The 27,316-nt window shown below is 42.2% G+C and overlaps 2 protein-coding genes and 1 long non-coding RNA gene across 4 annotated transcripts; 2 read left to right on the top strand and 1 right to left on the bottom strand.

Moving 5' to 3' along the window:
• The first annotated feature begins 982 nt into the window (after window positions 1–982).
• kif11 (kinesin family member 11) lies at window positions 983–13,887 on the top strand. Its single transcript, XM_063007363.1, has 23 exons — window positions 983–1,048; window positions 2,783–2,912; window positions 3,003–3,135; window positions 3,337–3,434; window positions 3,523–3,601; window positions 3,675–3,860; window positions 4,121–4,245; window positions 4,354–4,444; window positions 5,553–5,795; window positions 5,894–5,989; window positions 6,291–6,379; window positions 6,562–6,649; window positions 7,852–8,040; window positions 8,150–8,357; window positions 8,669–8,841; window positions 9,342–9,467; window positions 9,774–9,932; window positions 10,173–10,312; window positions 10,404–10,683; window positions 12,011–12,233; window positions 12,468–12,631; window positions 12,855–12,965; window positions 13,427–13,887. Exons 2-23 carry the CDS (start codon window positions 2,842–2,844, stop codon window positions 13,544–13,546), a joined length of 3,192 nt encoding a protein of 1,063 aa, XP_062863433.1. The 5' UTR covers window positions 983–1,048; window positions 2,783–2,841; the 3' UTR covers window positions 13,547–13,887.
• A 1,146-nt stretch (window positions 13,888–15,033) lies between these two features.
• On the top strand, window positions 15,034–24,922 carry slc22a15 (solute carrier family 22 member 15). The gene is made up of 12 exons (XM_063007456.1): window positions 15,034–15,168; window positions 17,918–18,061; window positions 18,854–18,986; window positions 19,996–20,160; window positions 20,434–20,563; window positions 20,832–21,053; window positions 21,599–21,739; window positions 22,569–22,654; window positions 22,894–23,002; window positions 23,149–23,221; window positions 24,188–24,346; window positions 24,440–24,922. The coding sequence occupies exons 1-12, from the start codon at window positions 15,082–15,084 to the stop codon at window positions 24,494–24,496; spliced, it is 1,506 nt and encodes a 501-aa protein (XP_062863526.1). The 5' UTR covers window positions 15,034–15,081; the 3' UTR covers window positions 24,497–24,922.
• Window positions 15,723–21,869, bottom strand: LOC134325309 (uncharacterized). Of its 2 annotated transcripts, none has more exons than XR_010014283.1 (4): window positions 21,632–21,869; window positions 20,444–20,557; window positions 18,860–19,007; window positions 15,723–16,162 (listed from the first exon to the last, which is right to left on the bottom strand). It is a non-coding gene; the product is annotated as an uncharacterized LOC134325309 (long non-coding RNA). The 2 variants fall into 2 exon arrangements; XR_010014284.1 differs by having other exon boundaries at window positions 21,666–21,869.
• Window positions 24,923–27,316: the final 2,394 nt, after the last annotated feature.

The raw sequence follows: 27,316 nt of genomic DNA, 5'->3' as shown, positions 1-27,316 counted from the left end.
CACAGAAAAGACCCGGACCGCCCCGCCTGGGGATCAAACCCAGGACCTTCTTGCTGTGCTACCCACCGAGCCACTGTGCTACCATTAATTCGTTCATTTTCTTATCCGCTTATCCAATTAGGGTCACAGGGTGCTGGAGCCTATCCCAGCTTTTCAATGGGCGCAAGGCACACAGTAACACCCTGGATGGGACGCAAGTCAATCGCAGGGCAGATACACACACACACATTCACTTATAGGGCAATTCAGTGTCTCCAGTTAACCTGACTGCATGTTTTGGACTGTAGGAGGAAACCGGAGGTCCAGGTGGAAACCCACGCAGACACGGGGAGAACGTGCAAACTCCGCACAGAAAGAACCCAGGACCTTCTTGCTGTGAGGCGACTGTGCTACCCACTAAGCCACCGTGTCGCCCTACTGTGCTACCCTGATATTAGAATACACAATTATTATATTTTACAAATTTGCTCATCAATATTTGTACACTGCACTATTGCACAATTTACACCAGCACACACACACACACACATATATATGTATATGTATGTATATATATATATATATATATATATATATATATATATATATATATATATATATATGTTCTATTCTGTTCTTTAACAATAAACAACAACAATACTAATAATAATAAGAATAAATTATTCTTCTTTGGTTATTGTTGTATAAAGTGCTTAAAAACCCTGTCCCTCCTTAAGGCCCATCTCTGTCCTCCGCGACCTTGACCAAGAAGAACTAGGTAATGTACATGAATTATGATCTCAGTTCCACTACACTCATTCTGACAAACAGCTCAAACAGCACCGCCCCTTTTCATGATCTCCACCAATAAAAACGCAGTTGTAAAAATTCCGCTTTTTGATTGGCTGAAGGCTGCCGAGGCGCAACATTCAAAGTGAGCTAACTGCCGCTGGAGCTTGTGTGTGTGTGTGTGTTCAGTGTGAAAGTGTTTATGCGGAAACTACAGCCAAGAATCATTAAATAATTGTTAAACTGTTTCTCTAGAGTCACCGACGGGACTCGCTGTTATGTGAGTAGATTATATTGTTTATCGGGATGGTTATTATTCGCTCTTTATTGTTACGTTGAGGGTATTTAAACTGCTTAGAAATAGTTAGGCTTTCTATGGCGCTCACAGTGAGGCGTAGCAAATTGCGTACTACGGTACTACATAGTGCACTAAACTAGTACACTACTGTAAGGTAGAGGTGTTGTTTCATGCGTACTATGGAGTACACTAGTGTGCGGTTTGGGACAAAGCCGGTATTTCTGTTACAGGCTTAAAAGAAAGCGATTTTGGTTAAAATTAGCGGCTTATTGTTTAGATAGAGTTGATTATTTATTGGAAGTTAAGTTTAAATCTATAAGTGTATAGTATGTGTGTGTTTTGCTATTTAGATTGACGGTTTTTAAATAAATAAATAAATAAATGCGTTTGTAACAGTGTTCCGTTCCGTTTAATCAACGCAAATCTGTATAAAAATAAGTTAAACTCTGTGTTAATTTTTTCAAAAAAGAGGAAGTTTTTTCATCAATATTTATGTCTGTTCGTTTTTCTAATCTAACTGTAATTAAACCCTTTTTTATTTAACTTCTGGTAACAGTATTCCGCACGTCACCTTGTTTCTTAAATAAAAGCCATTACAGCACCAAATGTCAAATAATTCCTCTTCATATCATATGAACATGTCTAGAAAATGATAGGTCAGTTAAATACATCTAAACAGACTTTCCATCTAAGATATTAGTTCATATTAGCATTTGTAAGATGTAAGACTAGACTTTAGTATTTAATATTAAATAATAATATGTAATTTTCATACACTTCAAGAATCAGAACTGAGTATACAAGTCAAGCAAGTACACTTGCATAATGAACAAGAAATATGGATCTAATTGGACTTTCAGTGGTTCTTTTATACAAGATCATTACACTGTTTTCCTTTTAATCTGATCAAGTTCAGTAAATTTATTTCTAATTAATCATCTATTTTGACTGAAGTGTCACTCATTTTACCCTTTTTATAATAAGATCTAGATAAACGGATAAGCTGATGTACAGAAATTCCACATAAGTGTAAACAAACAAGTTGCTCCAGCACCATGTTATTTGTTTATTTGTTTATTTGTTTATTTAAGTGTAGAGTAAAGCTATCGGGGATGATTAATGATGTGCTCAACTCACCCTGAATACTGTATGCAGTACAGAACAAATTTAACAGATTTAACCAGCTATGGTGTTTATATAGTGATGAAATAAATACTACAGTGATCACAGTGCAGAATTGGTACCTTATTACTGTAGAAGGGGCGGCTCGGTGGGTAGCACTGTCGCCTCACAGCAAGAAGATCCCAGGTTCGATCCCTTAGATGGAGCGGGCTGGGTTCTTTCTGTGTGGAGTTTGACATTAACCTTGTAAACTATAACTGCCGTTTCTGTCATTATTGTAAACAAAGTGTGTAAAACATGACGTTAAAATCCTAATTAATAAATAAATATTACAGTAGATGGGGATCATGACACTGACTTAACTTCAGCTGCAGGAATCCTCGGCCTTATTTGAATGCTTGGAAATAAATTTGAGAAGAATGGGGTATAAAATACAATGCTGTTTCTGATGCATATTTTAATTCTATTTTTCCAAACCAAATACAGATTTTATTGGTAAAATAAAACCGTATGAAACGCTGTGATCTTTTTGTACATTCAGTAGCTGTAGCCTGTCTGACACTAGTCTAATCCTGAGTATTGACGTTTTAACAGTTTCCAATCAGTCAGAGGAAATCGCAGACCTGGATCCAGCCAGAAGACGATCTCTGACCATGTCTAGCCAAATACAAGCTCCCAAAAAGGACGAAAAGGGTCGAAACATCCAAGTGGTTGTTCGATGCCGGTGAGTGTTTGATTTATTTATTTATTTAAGATTTACACAATCCTGCTTCTTGTTACTTGAAATGCTTAAACGTGTGACATGTATTTTTAGGCCTTTTAATGCAGTCGAGCGTAAATCTAATTCACATGGAGTGGTGGAGTGTGACCCCGGCAGGAAAGAGGTGTTGGTGAGAACTGGTGCGGTCAACGATAAAACGGCCCGAAAAACCTACACCTTCGATATGGTGAGTTATTCTTTACACCTGCTTTCAAACTGCTATTTTTTTTTTACCCCCTGCATCAGTTCCAAGAAGATTAAACACAGCAGCCATTGGTGTCAAATTTGTCGTCTTAGAAAAATTCAATTCAAAGATTGTTATACAGAACTACTCGCAATACTTTATTTGTTTAGCTCATTTTTTTAAACGTTCTTCTTCATCTTGCAGGTCTTTGGTCCGTCAGGAAAACAGATCGACTTATACAGGAGTGTTGTATGTCCCATCCTGGATGAAGTCATTATGGGCTATAACTGCACCATTTTTGCGTAAGTGCTTTTAAATTATAACATTTTGAGTTAAACTTCATTCACTCGTTTCAATGCTTGTAAGTTTTTGACTTTTTTTTTTCTTTAGATACGGACAAACTGGCACAGGAAAGACCTTCACAATGGAAGGTGAACGATCTCCCAATGAGGAATTCACCTGGGAGGAGGTAAACACCCCGTCCCTCGTCAAGACAGACTAACATCAGTACAATACACTGATGTGTTGTGGTTTTTTCTCAGGATCCTCTGGCCGGTATCATCCCTCGTACTCTTCACCAGATCTTCGAGAAGCTCACCAGTAACGGCACGGAGTTCTCGGTGAAGGTCTCGCTGCTGGAGATCTATAACGAGGAGCTGTTTGATCTGCTCAGCCCTTCACCTGATGTAACTGAGAGGCTGCAGCTCTTTGATGATCCCAGAAACAAGGTGTGTTTAAACTGTACCGATATAAATTGGGTTGATGCACCCAGTTATGAAAAATTGGAGATACAAAATTGTCCGTGACTGGTTACATTCATGACAGGACAGGTTTTATGACACAAAGTGTGTATGACATGGCATTACAATCCTAATAAATAAATTAATTGATCCTGATTCCTGAGATAGTCATGATGTCCAAACTAAAATGTTAGACGTTAAACCTGAACATAAAATCCTATGTTTTTTTTTGTTTGTTTGTTTTTCAGAGGGGTGTCATTGTTAAGGGACTGGAGGAGATCACAGTGCACAACAAAAACGAGGTGTATCAGATCCTGGAGAGAGGAGCTGCCAAGAGAAAGACTGCATCCACACTGATGAATGCTTATTCCAGGTAATCAAGGACGCTTTCTGGGCTTCGTTATCATATTTTGCTAATTTTTATTCTCTTTTTACCTTTTCTTTTTTGCTAATGACATTTTTGCTGCTTGTTTTCCTCCAGTCGTTCCCACTCTGTGTTCTCTGTAACCATTCACATGAAGGAGATCACTCTGGATGGAGAGGAGCTGGTGAAGATTGGAAAACTGAACCTGGTAAGCAAGTCTCACAGTTAATATATAACTTTGTGATCCTGATTATTCTGAGCTAATTTTATTAGGACCACAATTCATTCAGGCAGGTTCTGTAAACTGTATTGCTTATATTTGTGTTTAACATGGTTCTATTTTGTAGAAATACAGGGTGTGTGTGTGTTTGTGTGTGTTGTGGCTGGTGTGTGTGGTGTGTGTGTGTTGTGGGTGTGTGGTGTTGTGTGGGTGTGTGGTGTTGTGTGTGGTGTTGTGTGTGTGTGTGTGGTGTTGGGTGTGTGTGTGGTGTTGGTGTGTGTGGTGTTGGGTGTGTGTGGTGGTGTGTGGTGTGGGTGTGTGTGGGGTGTTGTTGTGTGTGTTGTTGTGTGGTGTGTTGTGGGTGTGTGGTGTGTGTGTGGGGTGTTGTTGTGGGGTGGGTGTGTTGTGTGGGGTGTGTGGGTTGTGTGGGGTGGGTGGGTTGTGTGTGTGTGGGGTGTGGTGTGGTGGGTGTGTTGTGTGGTGGGTGTTGTTGTGTGTGTGGGGTGGGTGTGTTGTGTGGGGTGGGTGTGTGTGGGGTGTAGGTGTGGGGTGGGTGTGTGTGTGGGGTGTAGGTGTGGGGTGGGTGTGTGTGGGGTGGGTGGGGTGTGTGTGGTGTTGTGTGTGTGTGTGTGTGGGGTGGGTGTGTTGTGTGGTGGGTGTGTGTGGGGTGGGTGTGTTGTGTGGTGGGTGTTGTTGTGTGGTGGGTGTTGTGGGGTGGGTGTGTTGTGGGGTGGGTGTGTTGTGGGTGTGTTGTGTGGTGGGTGTTGTGGTGTGTGTGTGTGTGTGTGTGTGTGTGGGGTGGGTGTGTTGTGTGGGTGGGTGGGTGTGTGTGGGGTGTGGGGTGGGTGTGTGTGGGGTGGGTGTGTTGTGTGGGGTGTGTGGTGGGTGTTGTTGTGTGGTGTGTGTGTGTGGGGTGGTGTGTGTGTGGGGTGGGTGTGTTGTGGGGTGGGTGTGTGTGGGGTGGGTGTGTGTGTGTGGGGTGTGTGTTGTGTGGTGTGTGTTGTTGTGTGTGGGGTGTTGTTGTGTGGTGGGTGTGTTGTGTGGTGGGTGTGTGTGATGATCATTAAACACTCACATCTGTTCCTTTCCTCTGCAGGTGGACCTCGCAGGTAGCGAGAACATCGGCCGCTCCGGAGCCGTGGACAAGCGCGCCCGTGAAGCCGGCAACATCAACCAGTCTCTGCTGACGCTGGGCAGGGTGATCACAGCTCTGGTCGAGCGAGGCCCCCACGTGCCCTACCGCGAGTCCAAACTAACCCGCATACTGCAGGACTCGCTGGGTGGGCGCACCAAGACCTCCATCATCGCTACCGTCTCCCCGGCCTCGATCAACCTGGAGGTGCTTTCCCCCTTTGATGTTTTACTAACAAAACTACTGTATAAAGTGAAGTAAAAGGTGGAGTATTATTTATCCTAAATGTTTATCTTGATATGCAGGAGACTCTCAGTACGCTGGAATATGCTAACAGGGCAAAGAGCATCATGAACAAGCCTGAAGTGAACCAGAAGCTCACCAAGAGAACGCTCATTAAGGTAAACCAAGTTCATAGGTGGTTTTATAATGCGCTGATCTGTCCGGGGTCCTTTCTGTGTTCAGTTTGCATGTTCTCCCAGTGTCTGTGTGGGTTTCCTCCTCCCAGTCCAAAAACATGCAAGTGAGGCCACTTGGAGACACAAAATTGTCCAAACTTGAACTGATGAATCTTGTGTAAGCAGTAACTACCTGTCCTGTCAGAAATTTAACCAAAATCCAAATAAATATCTAAATTATAATGTGCCGATCTAAAAGCATGTGCCCAGTTTTCAGGTTTGCTAAAGCTTGTTGTCCATGCAGGAATACACGGAGGAGATTGAGCGCCTGAAACGCGACTTGGCCGCCACTCGAGAGAAGCACGGTGTCTACCTCTCGTCCGAGAACTACGAGTAAGTGCAGATTCCTGGACATCATTAAACATTATTTGATTACCCCATATAAGGTTGCATTGATTTGATTTACATTATCTGCATTTAGCAGATGCATTTATCCAAAGCGACCTACAGTACTGTGACCCAGTACAGTCCACCCAGATTACTTGTTGATTGTGATTTTTTAAAAATGTGTTTAGGAGCATGAACAGCAGACTGCAGACTCAGGAAGAGCAGATCACAGAGTACACGGACAAGATCGCAGCCGCCGAGGAGGAACTCAACCGGGTGAGTTTCAAACACCCTACTTCTGCTTTTGTGTGCAAAACCACCTCCTTGTTTCTACACTCACTGTCCATTTTATCAGCTCCACTTACCATATAGAAGCACTTTGTAGTTCTACAATTACTGACTGTAGTCCATCTGTTTCTCTGCATGCTTTGTTACCCCCTTTCATGCTGTTCTTCAGTGATCAGGACCCCCACAGCACCACCACAGAGCAGGTATTATTTAGGTGATGGATCATTCCCAGCACTGCAGTGACACCGACATGATGGTCGTGTGTTAGTGTGTGTTGTGCTGGTATGAGTGGATCAGACACAGAAGCGCTGCTGGAGTTTTTAAACACCTTACTGTCACTGCTGGACTGACAAGTCCATCAACCAAATATATCCAGCCAACAGCGCCCCGTGGGCAGCGTCCTGTAACCCACTGATGAAGGTCTAGAAGATGACCGACTCAAACAGCAGCAATAGATGAGTGATCGTCTCTGACTTTACATCTACAAGGTGGACCAACTAGGTAGGAGTGTCTAATAGAGTGGACAGTGAGTGGACACGGTATTTAAAAACTCCAGCAGTGCTGCTGTGTCTGATCCACTCATACCAGCACAACACACACTAACACACCACCACCATGTCGGTGTCACTGCAGTGCTGAGAATGATCCAACAACTAAATAATACCTGCTCTGTGGTGGTCCCGTGGGGGTCCTGACCATTGAAGAACAGGGTGAAGGGGGGCTAACAAACCTTGCAGAGAAACAGATAGACTACAGTCAGTAATTGTAGAACTACAAAGTGCTTCTATATGGTAAGTGGAGCTGATAAAATGGACAGTGAGTGTAGAAACAAGGTGGTTTTAATGTTATGGCTGATTAGTGAACTGTGATTTTTACCCTCTATTTTGAAAGTTAAACCCTTAAAAACTTCTTGTTCGAGTATAAAAGATGACTTGTCTACTCACGTATTCACTTTTTTGGTGTTATAGGTCAGGGTTTTTCAAATCCTAAGGGTCACGAGCCAAAAAAATAGTCATAATTAAACACAAACATCAAACGAACTTATACACTATCGCCCCCTTGCGGAGGCTTATGTTACATCTTGTAAACTGCAGTGAGACCAGATTTTACAGAGTAAAGCATAAAACGTAAAATGCATCGTTATGGACATAATGGGGGTCACTTGCTAAAGTTTGAAAACCCTGTTGTAGGTGATGGAGCTGTTCACAGACAACAAGCAGAGGCTGGAGCAGTGCAGCGAGGATCTACAGGAGAGGAGTCAGCAGCTGGAGGAGGCTCACAAAGACCTGAAGGAGACCAGTCAGAGGCTCACTCAGGAGGAGTTCATAACCACTCAGCTGCAGACCACAGAGACTCAGCTATACGATACTGCAGGACAGGTAACCTTGTTTTCTACATATGTTTTGACATTATGAGGTTTATCATTCAGATCTTGTAACTTTTACCAGTGAGCATCTCGTGGTAGCTGAATTTCTTTGTCGATTGCAGTTGCTGGACACGGCGGAGGCCAGCACAGTCGACGTGGGCGGCCTGCATGCCAAGCTGCAGCGGGTAAAGGCGGTGGAGCAGCACAACTCCACCGTTCAGCAGAGCTTCTCAGAGCGCATGGAGCAGAGCTGCAGCGGAATGCAGACCGCACTGCAGGAGCAAAACCTCAAGCAGTCCTCCATGCTGGATCATTACCACAACGCTGTGGGTGAGTACTGATTTATACCACGGTTCAAATCCCTGGTCATGCTACTGACCAGTCAGACATCTATATACAGACATAATTAGCTATGTCTAAAAGAGGGGCTTTTGGAGTCCACAGGAAGCTGGACCAACTGCTACCCTGACCAGGATAATACAATAAAATAGTGTCATGTTATGACTACACAAAAGCTGGTTGTAGCTATGATATCTTGGTGGTTACGTACTGGTACTGGACTAGTGATTAGGTCACTGGGTCAAACCCCTCCACCACCAGGTTGCTGTGTCGCTGATACGTGTTTCATTCCTTCTGTAAAGGGGAGCTGCTGGGAGGAACCGGACGGGTATTTGAGGAGGCGCTGGGCTCTGTGCTGCGCTCCTACACTTCTATGAAAGGGGCGGTGGGTGAAGGAGTGGACGGCTGTAAGAGCAAGCTGCTGCAGCTGGAAGGTCTCACTCAGGAAGGTAGAGACACAGTGCTGGAAATGCTGGTGAGGATCTAAGATCGTAGCTCTTACTACCGTTGTGTGAAGCGTGTCTGTGGGAGTTCACTCGATTAGATGAACGGGGTGCATTTTAAACAGGAGGTGATTTGGTTTCATACAGAGAAAACCATATTTGTGTAGGAAAATGGAAATTTAACTACAAGCGGCTGGAGACTCTTGCATGGATGGCTCGGGGCAAAAAAAAACATGAGATGGCTAGTCAAATTTAGCTTTTAGATTTTATTTTTTCCCTAATGGACGACTTGCCTTTATTACCTTTCACTGATTTGCTGTCTTCTCAAAGACCTCATGCATACTTCGTCCAATATATTAAAAGAAAACCTCACTCAAGAAAACTAATGCTACAGGCTCTGTAATTAGAATAAAGCAGTATAATGCAGAATAGGTTTTTTTTTTTTTATAATTAATTGGTGTTTTTATAAAAGTGATTGCAGTTGACGCTCTTCCTTATTTTTTATTAAATTGGTCGTTTTCTCTGCCTGCAGGATCAGCATAAACTTCAGCTGGAGGACGTTTTACTCACAAAGGCGATGCCCGCCATCAGATCAGTCATGGCAGTGAATGACAGCCTTAAACAGACACTGCAGAGATACGACGCTCTGGCTGGACAGGTGTGTTCTCAACATTTGCTTCATCATGCATCAGCTGCATCTGACGGCTTGTATTTTATGTTCAATGCAGTATAAGATCACATTTTTGTCCTAAATGCTATTGCCTCTTAAGTAGACGCATCAGTCACTGCACCTGTTTTATTCAGCTGATTCTAAACCATGTTGTCCTTGCATCCTTTTAAGAATCATTGTGCCTCGTTGCATATATTTGAGATACTGTCATCATCTTTAATGAAATCCTACACGTAATGCATACAGTACAATTGTGAAACTTACCATGTGACCTTCCCTCCTCTCTTTGCTCAGTTGGAGGGCTTTAAGGCGGAGATGAGCACATTTTTCACTGGCCATGTGGAGGCTGTGGCGAGCATGCGGGAGACCGCAGTACAGGGCTTCACTTCGCTCCAGGCTGAACACGACAGTCTGAAGAAGCAGATCAACCAGGCCAGCAGCCAACACAAGACGGTTTGTTGTTGTTCTTGTTCTCTCAAATCAGACCTCAAAACGTAAACATGATCTACTCTGACCAGCCTGGGTCACAAACATGTCACAGGATTGGTTACACTATCAAGTCCAAAACCAAAGAATATTCAGATCAGGTTAAAAAAAAAACGACAAACAATATAAAGGAACTGAAACTTAAAAGCCCAGTGATTAATATTTTATATTATTAATACTCTTCCCTGCTCGGTGTGTTTCCTACAGCGTGTGGCTCAGCTCCTTCAGTGTATGCAGGATCAAATGAACCTCCTGGTTCTGGACACTCAGACCGACTTTGAGGGGCTTGAAGAAGCATCGGACTCACAGAAAACACCAATGGAGACGCTGAAGAATACGATACAGATGTAAGGACCTATATCAAACGTTTAGGTGTCATCACAACCAGAGAAACGGTTCATGTCATTTAATGGGTTCATTCTTTTTTTCCCCCCACAGGAAATGCACCGAGGCCGAACAGGAATCCTCATCAGTCAGCGCTCGTCTGGGCTCATGTGTGAACGGTGTGATCGAGGAGATGAACGGAGTGATGGACGATGGACGGACGGCGTTGGAGGATTGTGCTGGGTACTGCAGCCTCTTACAGAGCTCTTTGGATTCGCTGTCCGACTCTGGTCTCCAGTGGTGCCTCACAGCCCGAGATTCCACTGAGAAACGAGCTCAGGAGCAGCTGAGCCTGACTGAGGAGAACAAAGCTGCCATACAGGCCCTTCTGCAGGTAAATATATGCTGGTGTAGAGAGGACAAAAGTGCCTTTGTTCGTTTTGTTTTTTTCCCCCAGCATATACCAGCTTGTTTGGAAGCTGGGGTCAGAGCGCAGGGAGCAGAAAGGGTTAAATGTCTTGCTCAAGGACCCAGCATTGGCTGCATAGCAAAGCCTGGATTTAAACCAACAATCTTCCGATTTATAGCCGAACGCTCTACCCACTAGGCTCCCACTGTCCCACGTGTGATCAAAGTACAATAAGTTTTACTTGACTAGCTTCAACTTAAAAGGCTGCTTTTTAAATTCTAATATTATATTTTATTGAAGATTTAAAAATAAGACAATAAGCAATAATAGAATATCTGACACTTACAGTAAAAAGCAGCAAGTCATTTTGGTTTGCATTATGAGGTTGGTTGAAGAGCTCTACTGATGCCCCAAGTCAACAATTCTTGATGATCTTAAGCTTTCTGAAATCTTTATAGGACATTGCCGCTATAAGAACAGTATGTAAAAGCACTTTGAGTGAAATCTTACCTTATATACTCAAGGAAACCCCCACTATTGCTTAAAATGACTCAAACAAACCATAAAAGATGCCGTATTGGACACTCAAACCTAATGCACTGGTCTGCCAGGGTGGCACGGTGGCTAAGTGAGTAGCACTGTCGCCTCACAGCAAGAAAGTCCTGGTTCCTTTCTGTCCCCGTGTCCGTGTGGGTTTCCTCCGGGTGCTCCGGTTTCCTCCCACAGTCCAAAGACGTGCAAGTGAGGTGAATTGGAGATACTGAATTGTCCATGACGATGTGTTTGATGCACCTTGTGGACTGATGAATCTTGTGTAATGAGTAACTACCGTTCCTGTCATGAATGTAAGGAAAGTGTAAAACATGACGTTAAAATCCTAATAAACAAACAAACTGGTCTGCCAATGATGTGATACACCCCATAACACTAAAACGTATCTAAATTTACTGCCCTGCACTCAATCCTGAAAGATAGAACATCTATATATAGGACAACCCAAAAATATAAAACACTTAATACAACATGTAATATTTATAGCTAAGTGTTGTTTCTAATGTTAACAAGTACATGCCATGAAAAATAACCTAATATGTGCTTAGGTGGCAATAAACATTGACTTACTAACCTGAAGGGCCATTAACAGTGCTACTCAAGACAATAAAACAAATCACCAGATAGGTGTGTTTGTCAAACGAATTGTCCTTGTGTTTGATTTGTGGGTTGGAAATGTGAATCTGTGAAGTACTTGCCATGTAGCAGATGTATGTAATGTAAATGTAATGTAAACTGTCCTTTACTTGTATCTACACAGCGTGTAGAAGAGCGCGGCCAGGCTGCTGTCGATGAATGCCGGTCCCATCTCACTCCAGTGCAGCAGGAGATGGAGACGCTGCTTAGGAAAGTGCAAAGTCAGGTGGGAGAAGATCAGGTCGCCCTCCAGCAGCACAGAGAGGAGCTCTCTACCCTCGCCACCCAGACTCTAGATACGGTCAACAACTTCCTCAGTAATGAACTCCAGCAGGATCTGCCCACTGGTGAGTCACTAGGATGGGAACTTAATTCCCTTGCATGTCAAACTTGCTCAGTAGTATTTGTTTATTGCTTTAAGATTGACGAAGCATCTAAAACTCTGGGATGTCTGAACACACACCGGTTAGACCAGTAACGTGATCAGAGACGGCCTTGTGTTTGCCACTTGGCATCTTAAAGCACAAGACATGCAAAGTGTTTTGCTAATGTGCAACGTGACATTGTGTGTGTTTGTATAGGCACAACGCCAAAGCGCAAAGACTACGTGTACCCCCGTGTACTGAACCCTCTGAGAAGCAGGACAGAGCTGGAGGACGAGTATAGATCTCAACAGGAGCAGCTGATGAACACGCTCAGTCAGTGTGACGACCTCGGCGAGGAAGAGGAGAAACCTGTCGACCAGGTACAACAGACCCTTCCCTTGCCTGTAAATCTTCTGCCGCACAATAGACAAAACGCAGCAACTACCTACTCATTATATTTATTCCATTTATAAACATAGAACCTGCACTTACAAACACTTGAAAGTGAGAATTGAGGTTTTGAAGGGGAGAAGCAGTAATATATTATGGCAAACTGACATCTAAATGTTAAACATTGACATTAATATATTTAATACTTCTCAGGACTCCCTGGAGGACGAGGTTAGTGGCTCGAGTGACAGTAACACAACGCAGCAGTCTATACTGGATGAGAATCTTGTATGCTACGAGGAGGGAAGGGTTCCCTTCTTTAAGGTGAATATGCATCAGCTTTCAGAACTTAATCATAAACGTGGGGGTGTTTCATATTAAAGAAGCAATATCAAAGTTTGAAATTGATCTTACTAATAAAGGTAGAGTTTATATCTTGGGTGATAGCTCCAAAGCATAGAAAATCTATCATCTTCAGTGTGTCCAATTCCATATATATTTTAAAGTTTGTTACCCTGTTAAAAATTACAAACTGGAAAGTCCAATTTGAGCTTTTTTTTTTTTTTAGCGATTTTTTTATTTTATAGAATGACTTTGTACTTATAGGGTTGGTTTCCCAGACAGGGATTAAGGCTAGTCCAGGACTACATTTTGCTTTAAATGGAGAATCTCCATTCAAAATGCTGTGTAGTCTAGGACTAGGCTTAATCCCTGTCTGTGAAACCAACCCTTAGTGTATTAATGTACTACCTAATGTCTAACTGCTGACCTTTATTTGTCTACAGAAAAAGGGGAAAAGAGAAAACCTGAACAACAAATCTCTGAACCGCTCGAAAGTGGCAGAAAACGAAAGCACGGTGACGACTCCTCGATCCAGATTACCTCTCCGAACTCAGAATCAGTGATTTCTGTCTCGATGAGCTCTCACCGTAGTCCAGTTCTTTTAGAATTTTAGTGCTTATTCTTCCGCTCATAATGTGTCCTCATATTTAACTGTCTCTATATTTCTTCTGACACGAATTTAAATTTTTATGTTTGTACGTGCTTTATTCTGTCACTTATTTCAATGTTAAATAATATGTTCAGGATGTTGTACTATCAACGTTTGTTCACACGGTTGAAGTGGGTATTTGTGTTCAGTCTGTCGTCTTGTCATTCAGAAAATGAAGAACTGGTGCTGATTTCATTACTTTTTTTGTTGTTTTAATAAAAAAAAGATCTCTAACCTAATAAAGATTTTAAGATATGCAAGTGTGATTGTATTTGTATACAAGGTCCTATAGTAAAGATCACTAGAATAGAACAACTTTATGTGTCATATATTTTCAGCATTTAGCAGATGCTTTTTGTATCCAAAGTGACTTACAGTACTGTGACAGTATGTTATCTAAGCAGTTGAGGGTTAAGGGCCTTGCTCAAGGGCCCAACAGTGGCAACCTGGCAGTGGTGGGGCTTGAACCAGCAACCTTTTGGTTACTAGTCCAGTACCTTAACCACTAGGCTACAACTGAATATACAACAATATACACATGTAAATGTATTTCTTCGCATATCCCAGCTTTTTTGGAAGGGCCCAACAGTGGCTGCATGGCAGAGCTGGGATTCAAACTCTCAACCTTTCAGTTGATAGCCCGAAGATCTACCCACTAGACCAGTGGTCCCCAACCACCGGGCAATATTGAGCAATATTATTAAATGCTCCCACGCCCACCAGTCCGTGAAATTATATCTTATGTGAAAATGGTCCGTGGTGCAAAAAAGGTTGGGAAACGCTGCACTAGACTACCACGGTCCCAAAATACTGATCAAAATTTCGATTTGAGGTCATTCTTTGGGGAAATTTAGAACTACTATTAAATGAATACCTTGTATTAATTACAAAGACTTTTAATGTAATTGGTAAACAACTACTACTAAACTGACACTACTAAAGAGGAACAGCTGGGTTAGCATAAAGTTTAACGTGTTTCAGGATTTATTTATTTAATATTGGCCATATTTGCTCTGTAAGGTGTGCTTTTTGGTCATGTGTAAGTTTTTTACAATTAATAAAAATAAAGAAAACGTCGAATAAACGCATTAATGTCAAGTTTGTAATCAAACAACCGCGACCTGAGGCGCTTGAAGCGGGATTTTAACTCAACCTGCTCCAACCAATTAAATTCGAGTATTTGGATCACGTGTATTTGCACCACGTCAACGTTCAGTAGGTAAAAGAATGCGTGTTTCAATCGAGTCTTAATTCAGTACGTAAGTGCACTACGTTAACGTACGCATGCGCACTACGGAGTGCACTGCTTACTGAGTCCGCGCAGTTTGGGATACAGCCATCGATTCATCGAGCCAGCGCTGCGTTTCGAGCATCACAGAAGAACCCAGATTTAAAGCTTTAAACCAGATGCGCACTGATGTGAGATGTTAAACCGAGCGGATCTCCTGTATGATGGATCTGGAAGAGGCTTTTCAGGTGGTCGGAGAGTTCGGAAGGCACCAGAAGCGGATGGTGGCGGTGCTAACGCTGCTGCAGGTAACATTAGCAGCTCGGGTGTGATGTGTGTTAGCTGCATGGCTCTGTACCTGTAACTGTGTGATGGAAGTGCAGCGGGTCACTAAAGTCTGTGGTCAGTGGTTTATTTTCCGCTCGGTGTGGTTACAGGGTTCGATTTTAATGACATGTGCTGTAATTTAATATGTAAAACCACAGTCACACCCAGTTACAGATACAAGGTGTGTATCGTTTGCATGTCATGTACTGACTGTGGCTGATTTCTTTACATCAGTATGCAAGAGTTCAAGTTCAAGAGGCTTTATGGTCATTTCAGCTCTATACAAGTGAACCAGGGTGCAGCACAGAACAAAAAGTGCAAGACAATACAATATACACAGCAGATAAACAACAGTATAATAAATACCAAAGACATTTCTAATCTATAAAGTAATTAAAGGAGACAAGACTAGACACAGGTGTAGTGTTGGCCAGTACATGGTAGTGAGTAAATGATAGGTGATATACAGTTAGCAGTGTAGGGTTTAAGTAGTCACTAAGCAGTTGTTTGTCAGAGTCCAGGGAACAAGACTGTATTGGTTGTGTGTGCGAGTGTCAAGTCAACTTTATTTATATAGCGCTTTTTACAATAGACATTGTCTCAACGCAACTTTAAAAAATCCAGGACCAACAGATACAAAAAACCCTGTTGAGCAAGCCGAGGGCGACTGTGGCAAGGAAAAACTCCCTGAAAATTACAGTTAGAAACCCAGAGAGGAACCAGACTCAGCAGGGCCCATCCTTCTTGGGTGGTCTGGAGGAAACTTTAAATAAATACACGATTTATACAAATCATACAAACACAGAATTAAATGAACTAAAAGTTATAACTGGCAGAAAATAAATAAATAATAATAGAGTTGTTCAATAAAGTCTGTAGTGAGTTCTTGTCATTCTTGGTGCAATTACTCCAGACCCGTCACATCCGGCAGGAGCAGCATCGTTTGGCACTGCAGTCTCGACTTCAATCCTTAACCTCGGCGGGTGAACAGGTTTCCATCAGAATGCCCCCGGGGTAAAACAATAGAGAATGTAGTTAATAATGTACAATGCTAGTTGAGTAAAAACAGTTTTACAGAGTGTGTGTATGTGAGTGTGTGTACGTGCATGTAAGCTTGAGTGTGTGTGTATGTTCGGATCGGTGTGGTATGAAAGAGTAAGGTGCAAAAATTGCAATATTGTGCAAAGATGCAGGTAATACAGTCACTAAGTAGTTGTTGTAGTATGTGTTGAAGTTGTCAGAGTCCAGGGAACAAGACTGTTGGGCGAGTGTGTGTATGTGCGTGTAAGTTTGTGTGTGTGTGTGGATGAGTATATATATATATAACATTATGAGCACTGACAGGTGAAGTGAATAACACTGAGTATCTCTTCATCACGGCACCTGTTAGTGGGGGGGATATATTAGGCAGCAGGTGACATTTTATCCTCAAAGTTGATGTTAGAAGCAGGAAAAATGATCAAGCGTGAGGATCTGAGGGCCAGATTGTGATGGCTAGACGACTGGGTCAGAGCATCTCCAAAACTGCAGCTCTTGTGGGGTGTGTCCCGGTCTGCAGTGGTCAGTATCTATCAGGAACAGTGGTAAACCGGCGACAGGGTCATGGGCGGCCAAGGATGAGCTACTGTAGCTCAGATTGCTGAAGAAGTTAATGCTGGTTCTGATAGAAAGGTGTCAGAATACCAGTTCATCACAGTTTGTTGCGTATGGGGCAGCAAAAGAAGGACCAACACAATATTAGGAAAGTGGTCATAATGTTTTGCCTGATTGGTGTGTATGTATATGCTCCACATTCCTTTAAGGTCCAGTTAACCAAACCAGTGATGAGTTTTCCTTTTTCTGACTGGATTTACCTTCACTAACCTGCAGCATCACACACAGTACAGGTGTGATGATACATGAGTACAGCGGTATACCACGATAAAGTAACTGCAAATAAGTGTATCGTTAAAACTGAATACAAGGACATTCGGTCCAAATATTTACAGCATATAGGTGGTCAGGTGGAACAGCTTCAAATGATGCTAGCCCACTATTACTGGCGTCCAGGAGGTCAGGGTTGAGGGTTCAAACTGAAATGTTATTGCAAGGCAACTACTGACAACTACTATTTTGCATTTTACTAATTTTTCTCCCAATTTAGCGTAGTCAATCTGCTCCTGGGGACCCCTAGCGGTGCCCAAGGAGGGGGTGACTCGACTGACCCCTCTGTTATATTCGGTCATTTTTACCCAAGCAGACTGGCGGCCAATTATGCCTGCCGGAGGACGCCCAACCGACCGGTAGCAGAGCCCAGACTCGAACCAAGGAGGCCAGAATCTTGGCGCTGGGGCTTCTTAAAACGAGCCCCCTTGCCCAGCTCAGATTTATTTAAATAAACATAGTCTTGCTAATATTACTCGTTAGTGTAGTATGTGATCGAGGATATATCACACTCAGTCAGAGTCATTTACTTAATGATCAGAAGTGGCTGCAATTAGCATTTACTTTCATTCATCTGTTAATTGATGTAGCGGAAACAACTGTGGTTACAAAGTTGTCTAATTGCAGCACACTTCACTCCACCCCATTGCTAATTACTTTCCCTTAATAACATAGGAATGTCGTCAAGTCCTCAAGGCTGTAAGTCGTTTTATTGTTCCACTTCTGCAAGATTAAGTGAGGAAAGAACATGAGCTAATTTCACAGCTTATTATTATTATTATTCACACTAATCTGTTTACTCCTAAGATCTACATGGCATGCCAGTCCATGCTGATCGTTCTGGTGGGTGCCGTTCCTGAGTACCACGTGGAGCCTGTCACGCAGAGCGGCGGAGGAGATTCGACCCAAGCTGTCACGTTCACGGAGGATCTCAGCTCCATCGTGACTGAGGTATCAACACTTTAGATCAACTTTCTTTCAAGCGACTCACATTTTGTCCATGATTTTTTATACGACCGAGGCAACACAAACGATGCATCTTACTCTCACTGTACAGGATGTAACATAAAGCCTCCACAAGGGGGCGTTCACATTCAAATCTATTTATTTATTATTATTATTGTGTGCCAGGTCTGTACTCAGACTGATCCTTGAGGAGAACCAAGTTTTCATATTGTGTATTTATACACTGACTAGGCATAACATTATGACCACTAACAGGTGAAGTGAATAACACTGAGTATCTCTTCATCACGGCACCTGTTAGTGGGGGGGGGGGGGGGGGTATATTAGGCAGCGAGTGAACATTTTATCCTCAAAGTTGATGTTAGAAGCTGGAAAAATGGACGAGCGTGAGGATCTGAGGGCCAAATTGTGATGGCTAGACGACCGGGTCAGAGGATCTCCAAAACTGCAGCTCTTGTGGGGTGTGTCCCGGTCTGCAGTGGTCAGTATCTATCAGGAACAGTGGTAAACCGGCGACAGGGTCATGGGCGGCCAAGGCTCATTGATGCACGTGTGGTCCGATCCAACAGACGAGCTCCTGTAGCTCAAACTACTGAAGAGGTTAACGCTGGTTCTGATAGAAAGGTGTCAGAATACACAGAGCATCACAGTTTGATGTGTACGGGGCTGCAAAAAGGGGACAAACACAATATTAGGAAGGTGGTCATAATGTTATGCCTGATCTGTGTATGCATGTGCATTTGATTGACCGTGTGTGTTATTATTTGTGTGTTGCAGTGGTACCTGGTGAAGCAGCAGGCCTACAAAGTCAACCTGGCAGGGTCGCTGTTCTTTGCCGGCGTGCTGCTGGGGAACATCCTGTTCGGCCCGCTCTCAGATAAGATCGGCAGGAAACCCATCTTTCTCTCTGGTACCGATAATGTCATGCTTTCTATTGGAAACAGACACTGTTTGTGATGCCTTTTGCAAAACAAGGCTGATATATTACAGATATAACGGCTTTTTGATGCAAGAGACGTTTTGAGAATATACATATATAAGGGTTTTTGTAAAGTGTATTAGAGAATAAAGGTGGTACCACAGAAACAGGTATTTACCATAATAAAGGTTAATATGATGGGGATTTAGCATTATTATCGACTATGGCTGGGTTTTTCACACTTTTACTCTCTCTCTTACGTTCAAAAGATAAAGCCTCCACAAGAGGGCGCTCGCGTACAAGTTTATTTAATATTTATAACTTCTTTCTGCCACTTATTTCGGACTATATCAATGATTCCAAAGCTGGGGTCTAAACCTCCCACAAGGGGGCGCCAAACATCACAGGGAGTGCACAAGGCTTTGCCCTCTCTGAGGTGCTTCGAGTTTGTCGAAATATAATTAATGCATGCTAAATAAAATTTAAATGACACACTCACTGGATAATAACACGTGTATAAAATTATTTTCACCCAAAAAGAGTAGGCACAGCTGTGTGACCTGCACTTTGTTTAATCAGATCAGTCAGCTCACAGCTGATAGAATTATCCCTAGAATTACCTTAATGTCGGTTTTACTGAAGGACAGGATAGAACTCGGACAGAATGTGGTATTTGTGGCGAGAAGCAAGCCAAATGAGACGACTCCATGGAAGGAAGCAGATAAAGTCTCGGAGGGGGTGTGTGCTGATCCGGTTTGCCTTAATCTGATTGTGGGTTGTGCAAACAGCAGTGGATTCACAACCGAGAATTGTAAATGACTACATTTGGGAAATAAAGGGGGTAAATCCAGGAATAAACATTATATATTTTTAAGGCACTATAGCTCGTATATGATTATGAATCGATTTGCCCGATCAGACCCTGTAGTAATAAGTAATAAGCACTAATAAAGGTGTTATTAACGTATCACTTATTATTATTATCTCCACTGTCTCTCAGGTCTATTTTTCGAGCTGCTCTTCGCGTTCGGCAGCGCACTGGCGCCCAGTTACGAGCTCTTCGCTCTGTCGCGGCTGATGGTGGGTCTGATGAACGGCGGTATGGCGCTCGTCTGCTTCATCCTCTCGCAAGAGTACGTGGGCAAGGCCTACTGGGCTCTGACAGGTAGCGCCCCCCCCGAATGTCCACCGTAATTTTACAATGAAATGGCCTGTACAGATCTATACTATAAACTAACTGTAATGATTGGACACTTGGAAATGATCCATAAGTTTCGAATTGTGGGATTGTTTTGTTTTTGTGGGCCCCTTAAAACCGTCACCCACAATCAACCCGTTAACGATCTCCCTGTTACTGTTAAGATAAAATAGCTATTTATGCCATAATGATTGGGTTTGCTTATGTGTGTGTGTGTGTGTGTGTGTGTGTGTGTTTTAGGAACACTGACCAACATGACCTTCGCTGTGGGCATCGCTCTGTTCGCCGTTCTCGGGTACTACATCCGGCCCTGGAGAAACCTGGCAACAGCTGCAAACTGCCCTGGCGTCCTGCTCTTCCTGTTCTGCATGTACATGTAACATCAGTAACATCAGAAATACTTCCACCATGTAGAAATATCTGAAGCAAGGCTGTGCTTATGGATTAAGCAGTTAAAACCAGTATAGATTTATTTATTAGGATTTTAACCTCATGTTTGGTTACATTCATCACAGGACGGCTGATTACTGGTTACACATATTGTAATCTTATTATTAAGATTCGACAGTTTGATAAGAGTAGTCATGTTTAATGTTGGTACGTGTGTGTGTGTGTGTGTGTGTGTGTGTTGCTGACAGCGCGTTGCCCGAGTCTCCGCGCTGGCTGTACTCTCAGGGCCGAACGGCGCAGGCTGAGAGCGTGCTGCAGGATTTTGCCCGAAATAACGGAAAGGGCTGCGTAACCCTGAAGCTGCGTCGTGCACCCGGGACGTCCGGCCGAGCGGGACCCAGCTCGGGACTCCTGCAGCTGGTAACGCACCAGGTTCTGCGCTGCAGGACCGTCGTGCTCATGTACGTCTGGTGAGTAAAGCTACGATCCTATGAGTTTGGACAGCCCTGGTATATCATAGCGAGAAGGTCCTGGGTTTGATTCCCAGGTGGAGCGGAGTGTGCATGTTCTCCCCGTGTCTGTGTGGGTTTCCTCTGGGAGCTCCGGTTTCCTCCCATAGTACAAAGACATGCAAGTGAGGGGAACTGGAGATACAAAATTGTTCATGACTGTGTTTGATATTAAACTTGAACTGATGAATCTCGTGTAATGAGTAACTACCGTTCCTGTCATGGATGAAACCAAAGTGTGTAAACATGATGTTAAAATCCTAATAAGATAAAAATTGCATGTTTAATATTGCACTTGCATTTGTTTTCTTTCTGTATTATATTTAATCTCACTTAAATCAACAAAGCATGACATTTGTTCAGGGGCGCCCAAACATTTGCACAAGACTAATGAAAGGATCTACTTTAGCTCATCACCAAACGATTAAAAGCAAATGTTTTCCCAGCTATTGGTTTACATGTTATGTAAGTATAATGTAGGTGTGTTTGTTTTGTGTGTGTTACAGGTATGCGTGCAGCCTGGTGTATTATGGCCTCACGATGAACGCGAGCGATGATAAAGGCAGTCGCTACCTCACTGTAGCCATGTACGGCCTGGTGGAGCTGCCAGCCTACCCGCTCTGCATGTACTTCATCAACAAGTCCTGGTACACACACACATGAACACATACAATATAAAGCATGGGCTAGATACATGTTAATGATCAAAACAGTTTTTTATATTATTGCAGCCTACACCGATCAGCCATAACATTAAAACCACCTGCTTATTTCTACACTCACTGTCCATTTTATCAGCTCCACTTTGTAGTTCTACAATTACTGACTGTAGTCCATCTGTTTCTCTGCATGCTTTGTTAGCCCCCTTTCATGCTGTTCTTCAATGGTCAGGACCCCCACAGAGCAGGTATTATTTAGGTGGTGGATCATTCTCAGCACTGCAGTGACACTGACATGGTGGTGGTGTGTTAGTGTGTGTTGTGCTGGTATGAGTGGATCAGACACAGCAGCGCTGCTGGAGTTTTTAAACACCTCACTGTCACTGCTGGACTGATAATCGTCCACCAACCAAAAGTATACTCAGCCAACAGCGCCCAGTGGGCAGCGTCCTGTGAGCACTGATGAAGGTCTAGAAGATGACCGACTCAAACAGCAGCAATAGATGAGCGATAGGTAGGAGTGTCTAATAGAGTGGACAGTGAGTGGACACGGTATTTACCACCACCATGTCAGTGTCACTGGAGTGCTGAGAATGATCCACCACCTAAATAATACCTGCTCTGTGGTGGTCCTGACCATTGAAGAACAGCATGAAAGGGGGTAACAAAGTATGTAGAGAAACAGATGGACTACAGTCAGTAATTGTAGAACTACAAAGTGCTTCTATATGGTAAGTGGAGCTGATAAAATGGACAGTGAGTGTAGAAACAAGGAGGTGGTTTTAATGTTATGGCTGATTACTCTCCTGTATTTCAGGTCGGGGAGACGCAAATCTTTAGCCAGTTTTCTGATCCTGGCTGGCCTGTGCTGTCTCCTCTCTATGGCTCTACCTGTTCAGTCTGGTGAGGAAATAATGTCAAGGGTTATAAAATAATTGCAGACAAAACTGTTTTACTACAAAATGCCATTTACTTTTAATTACATTGCCATTTTTAATAATAATAATACATATGCTGCTGCTTTTGTCTTAATATGCCTACTGTTGTTGATAATGTCTTCTCTTGTGTAATATGGAAAGTACCGTGACGCTGCAATTTCCAACAGGAACAATAAAGTGTTTTCTTATCTTATCACCTTGTAGGGACTTTGGTCAGTGGCAGCTCTTTAGCTCTGTTGGGAAAGCTGATGGTCAGTGCTGCGTTCAACATAGTGTACGTGTACTCATCAGAACTCTACCCCACCGTTATCAGGTACACACACACCCATACTGAGTTTCAAATGGTACCCTACCCTCTTATCTTATCTCAACTCTGAACATGCAGTTTGTATCAATCTAATATAAAGTTCCTATGTTAGATTGAGTTTTATCCGGTTTTTATGTGTCCGTATTTTTCAGGAACGCAGGTCTGGGTGTGTGTTCCATGTCCTGTAGGGTTGGAGGCATTTTGGCACCGTTTGTACCCAGTATGGTTAGTAATGTGTTGTTTAAGGATTATTACACCCAACTTCCTTATAACCCTTGTTAAATGAGCTGCTGGTTACTCGGTTAACCTGCTAATTGAGCAATTGAGGCTTGATTGTTGCTAGGTCTTTACGATATTGAATTATTAGTCAAGTAGGTGATGTAAAGTTTCTACAGGAACACCATGTCATGGCTTAGGAAATTAGAGCTTGGAAATGGTTACAGAGCCATTTTTGAAGCTCAAGAACTCCAGTCCTTTAAATGCCTGCTCAGTGATTAAAGTACTAGCCTTGTAATCTGAAGGTTGCCTGTTCAAGCCCCACCACTGTCAAGCTGCCACTGTTGGGCCCTTGATCAAGGCCCTTAACCCTCGATTGTTTGGATTAAATACTGTAACAGTGCTGTATGTCGCTTTGGATAAAAATATGTGCTAATTGCTGCAAATGTAAATGTTTAGAACTTGGAACAGTGGTAAATCTATTTTTCTTCTAATGCCTAGCAACTACCTAACCACATAGTCAGAAGAATACCAGACACATAAGGAACTGCAGATTACAAAAGCATAAAGTAAACACAAACTTAAATGATCCCCAGACATTTTGGGATAATTTTCTATCGACCAACCCTTCAGCATTTCAAATCAAACTGTTGTTTGTCCAAAAAAAAAGGAAAATGTCTGACAAAATGTAAATACATTTAATAGTATGAACATTATACATGTCAAACATGCTTAACTGTGTCAGGACCTGTTACGAGAACAATTAATTTTGTTCTTTATTAGTTTGTCTGTGAGTTGGCCTAGTCAAAGTCCAGTCTAAAACCTAATGAGAGATGATGAAGACCAGCAACAACCAGTTTATACCTAAAAAAACAGTAGTGTGTCAGATTTAAAGCACTTTTTTACATAAACAGAGAAATGTTCACACCACTGTATAAGTAATTATGCATTAATTCTGTCTGTATTATTAATTAGAAAGTGCTGCATGCATCCATGCCGTTTATGGTGTTCTGCCTGATTGGCGTCTCAGCTGGAGCACTCGGGCTCCTTCTCCCAGAAACGCTCAACAAACCGGTGGCTGAGACACTCGAGGAGCTCTCTGCTCCCACATACCAGCGAATCCTCGACTCTCAGGTAACCATCGCTCTCACTGGGCTGGATTCTTCTTATCAGTATTGTGGGATGAAATGAAGCTTTATTACTCTGGATCGCTGTGTGTTTGTGCAGGTTCATCTGCTGGAGGATGAGAACCTTTCGAAACACACAGGATCTGAAAGCGAATGAAGCGGCACATAATGACGCTTGGACTGAAAAAAAAAAACCGATGCCTTTCATTTGTGTGTGTGTGTGTTAGATCAAGCCAAACAATGTGCAGTGCCTTCAGTGATCTCAAAGCCGAGAGGATCAACAGTACAACAATAAATGCGCTTGCTTATCCATTAGATGACGAGGAGACCAAATAATGACTGTATATAATAGTTCTCGTCATCTTACAAACTGCTTAATGTGCTGCTATTTTTTTACTTCTGACCAACAGCTGATACAGACAAATGTTTGGATCTACATCATCGCTCAGTGCAAAAGTGAATTTTATCAATGATTGTGCATCAGTACACACTACAATATTGATGAATGACAGACGTTATCTGTAACATAAAATGTTCTTTTATATTTATAAACATCTCAAATGTCCAGTGTGACAAAGCATAACTGTGTATTATATTTGTCTGCAGCTTTCACTGGCGTTTCCTCAAAACTTGAACCCTTGAGGGAAAATAGAATTATAAATATAGTATATAAACAATAGAAAATATGTAAACAGTAAACAAACCAGTTTTAAGCTGTTTGTGACCGATCAGCCATAACATTAAAACCACCTCCTTGTTTCTACACTCACTGGCCGTTTTATCAGCTCCACTTACCATATAGAAGCACTTTGTAGTTCTACAATTACTGACTGTAGTCCATCTGTTTCTCTACATGCTGTTTTTCAATGGTCAGGACCCCCACAGAGCAGGTATTATTTAGGTGGTGGATCATTCTCAGCACTGCAGTGACACTGACATGGTGGTGGTGTGTTAGTGTGTGTTGTGCTGGTATGAGTGGATCAGACACAGCAGCGCTGCTGGAGTTTTTAAACATCGTGTCCACTCACTGTCCACTCTAATAGACACTCCTACCTAGTTGGTCCACCTTGTAGATGTAAAGTCAGAGACGATCGCTCATCTATTGCTGCTGTTTGGGTTGGTCTTCTAGACCTTCATCAGTGGTCACAAAACGCTGCCCACGGGGCGCTGTTGGCTGGATATTTTTGGTTGGTGGACTATTCTCAGTCCAGCAGTGACAGCGAGGTGTTTAAAAACTCCAGCAGCGCTGCTGTGTCTGATCCACTCATACCAGCACAACACACACTAACACACCACCACCATGTCAGTGTCACTGCAGTGCTGAGAATCATCCACCACCTAAATAATACCTGCTCTGTGCGGGTGCTGTGGGGGTCCTGACCATTGAAGAACAGGGTGAAAGGAGGTAACAAAGCATGCAGAGAAACAGATGGACTACAGTCAGTAATTGTAGCTCTACAAAGTTCTTCTATATGATAAGTGGAGCTGATAAAATGGACCATGAGTGTAGAAACAATGAGGTGGTTTTAATGTTGTGGTTGATCGGTGTATATGGAATAAAAAAGAATAAGTTTGACTTTTCATGCATGCATGTGAGAAAAGACACATCAGCTCCTGGAACAATTATTTAAGAACATTAGAATTTACACTGTAAAAAATCACTAATGTTTTGAAATATGATTTTGAAAATAACTACATACACAATTGAAGGCTTATTAGCTCAGCATTTAAGGTACAGCGGTTGCCGGTTCAAGCTTCAACACCACCAAGTTGCCACTGTTGGATCTCTGAGCAAGGCCCTTAACCCTTAATTGCTTGAACTGTATTCAGACTTAATTGTATGTCGCTTTGGATGAAAGTGTCAGCTAAATGTCACAAAAGTAAATGCACACCAGCAAGTGCACCTGTTTACTGAAGCTTCATTTTGAGAAAGGTCTCTTGTAGATGCTTAATACAAGAAAATGTGTATTACATTGAGAGTTTTTAAAATCGATGAGCGGCTAATATAGAGCTGTAAAAATTTTGAGTTTTAGGTACATTCTTGTGGCCCATGCCTTTGACAACCTCTGCACAAATATTTTTAGATTTCTTAAGAGAAATAAATTAAGCAGAATATTCACAAGTTATGATCCAGGTGCAATAAGTGCTTCATAAATAAAATAAATAACATTAAATTTACTAATCTGCAAACTTGTTTTATACAGTGACTTAGAATATTTACCTGAAAATTCAATTCTGCTCTAAAAGTTTTAATTTGTTTGAACCACACCAGTGTTCAGCCCTAAATCTATTTAATTATAAACATTTACTTTATAAGCACATAACACGCAAATATTTAAATTGGTCCTTAGCGCCTGGTTACTTCATGGGTAAATTTTCTACAATATGTCTTTGTACAGACAAAGATTAAATATTCTCTGTTCAGTGCTTACTTAGTTCTTGTGCTGGAGCAGACACTATATATTTAAAAAAACAAAATGATAAATTCTCACAGACACATTCTGAAATCTTGATGCCTTTCCAAAAGCATAGAGACTGTTATAGCTGGAAAAGGTAAGCCAACATTACAGTAATGGTCATGATTTTGGAATGGGGATTTCCAACAAACTCATGGGAAGGTGTCCACTTTACACTGGTGAATTTCTTACTTTTAGTTTTGTGATATAAAAAACTGTTTGCAGGCAACAGCAACATACAGTAACTGACCAGATAACTGACGTAAAAACTCACCAAACAGCTGTTAATGTACCAATGTTGGCAAAAGCTATTATAAGGATTCACCGTTAATGTACTACAGAATCAGGAAATTAATGATTAGAATAATTGTACAAATACATTCTGCTCAAGAATTTTGTTTTTTTTTGACAGCCATTACTCTTCTGCCTAATCAATATAAGGTATAAAACAGCTCTGACTGATTCAGTTCTGCAGCCCTACAGACTTCAGTTACACTTAATTATGTCAATGTTGTGTTTCT

Source organism: Trichomycterus rosablanca, chromosome 13 (genome assembly GCF_030014385.1).
Source record: "Trichomycterus rosablanca isolate fTriRos1 chromosome 13, fTriRos1.hap1, whole genome shotgun sequence".
NCBI lineage: Eukaryota > Metazoa > Chordata > Actinopteri > Siluriformes > Trichomycteridae > Trichomycterus > Trichomycterus rosablanca.
This window is presented reverse-complemented; position numbering and strand designations above follow the sequence as displayed.

What these genes read in the sequence shown, in the direction of transcription:
- kif11 (XM_063007363.1), top strand. Translation starts at nt 2,842, where the DNA reads ATGTCTAGCCAAATACAAGCTCCCAAAAAGGACGAAAAGGGTCGAAAC. An exon ending in TATACGATACTGCAGGACAG is followed by an intron (nt 8,041 to 8,149) that starts GTAACCTTGTTT and finishes TGTCGATTGCAG; the next exon opens with TTGCTGGACACGGCGGAGGC. An exon ending in GAAGGGTTCCCTTCTTTAAG is followed by an intron (nt 12,966 to 13,426) that starts GTGAATATGCAT and finishes ATTTGTCTACAG; the next exon opens with AAAAAGGGGAAAAGAGAAAA.
- slc22a15 (XM_063007456.1), top strand. Translation starts at nt 15,082, where the DNA reads ATGATGGATCTGGAAGAGGCTTTTCAGGTGGTCGGAGAGTTCGGAAGG. An exon ending in GTCGTGCTCATGTACGTCTG is followed by an intron (nt 21,054 to 21,598) that starts GTGAGTAAAGCT and finishes TGTGTGTTACAG; the next exon opens with GTATGCGTGCAGCCTGGTGT. An exon ending in GGCTCTACCTGTTCAGTCTG is followed by an intron (nt 22,655 to 22,893) that starts GTGAGGAAATAA and finishes ATCACCTTGTAG; the next exon opens with GGACTTTGGTCAGTGGCAGC.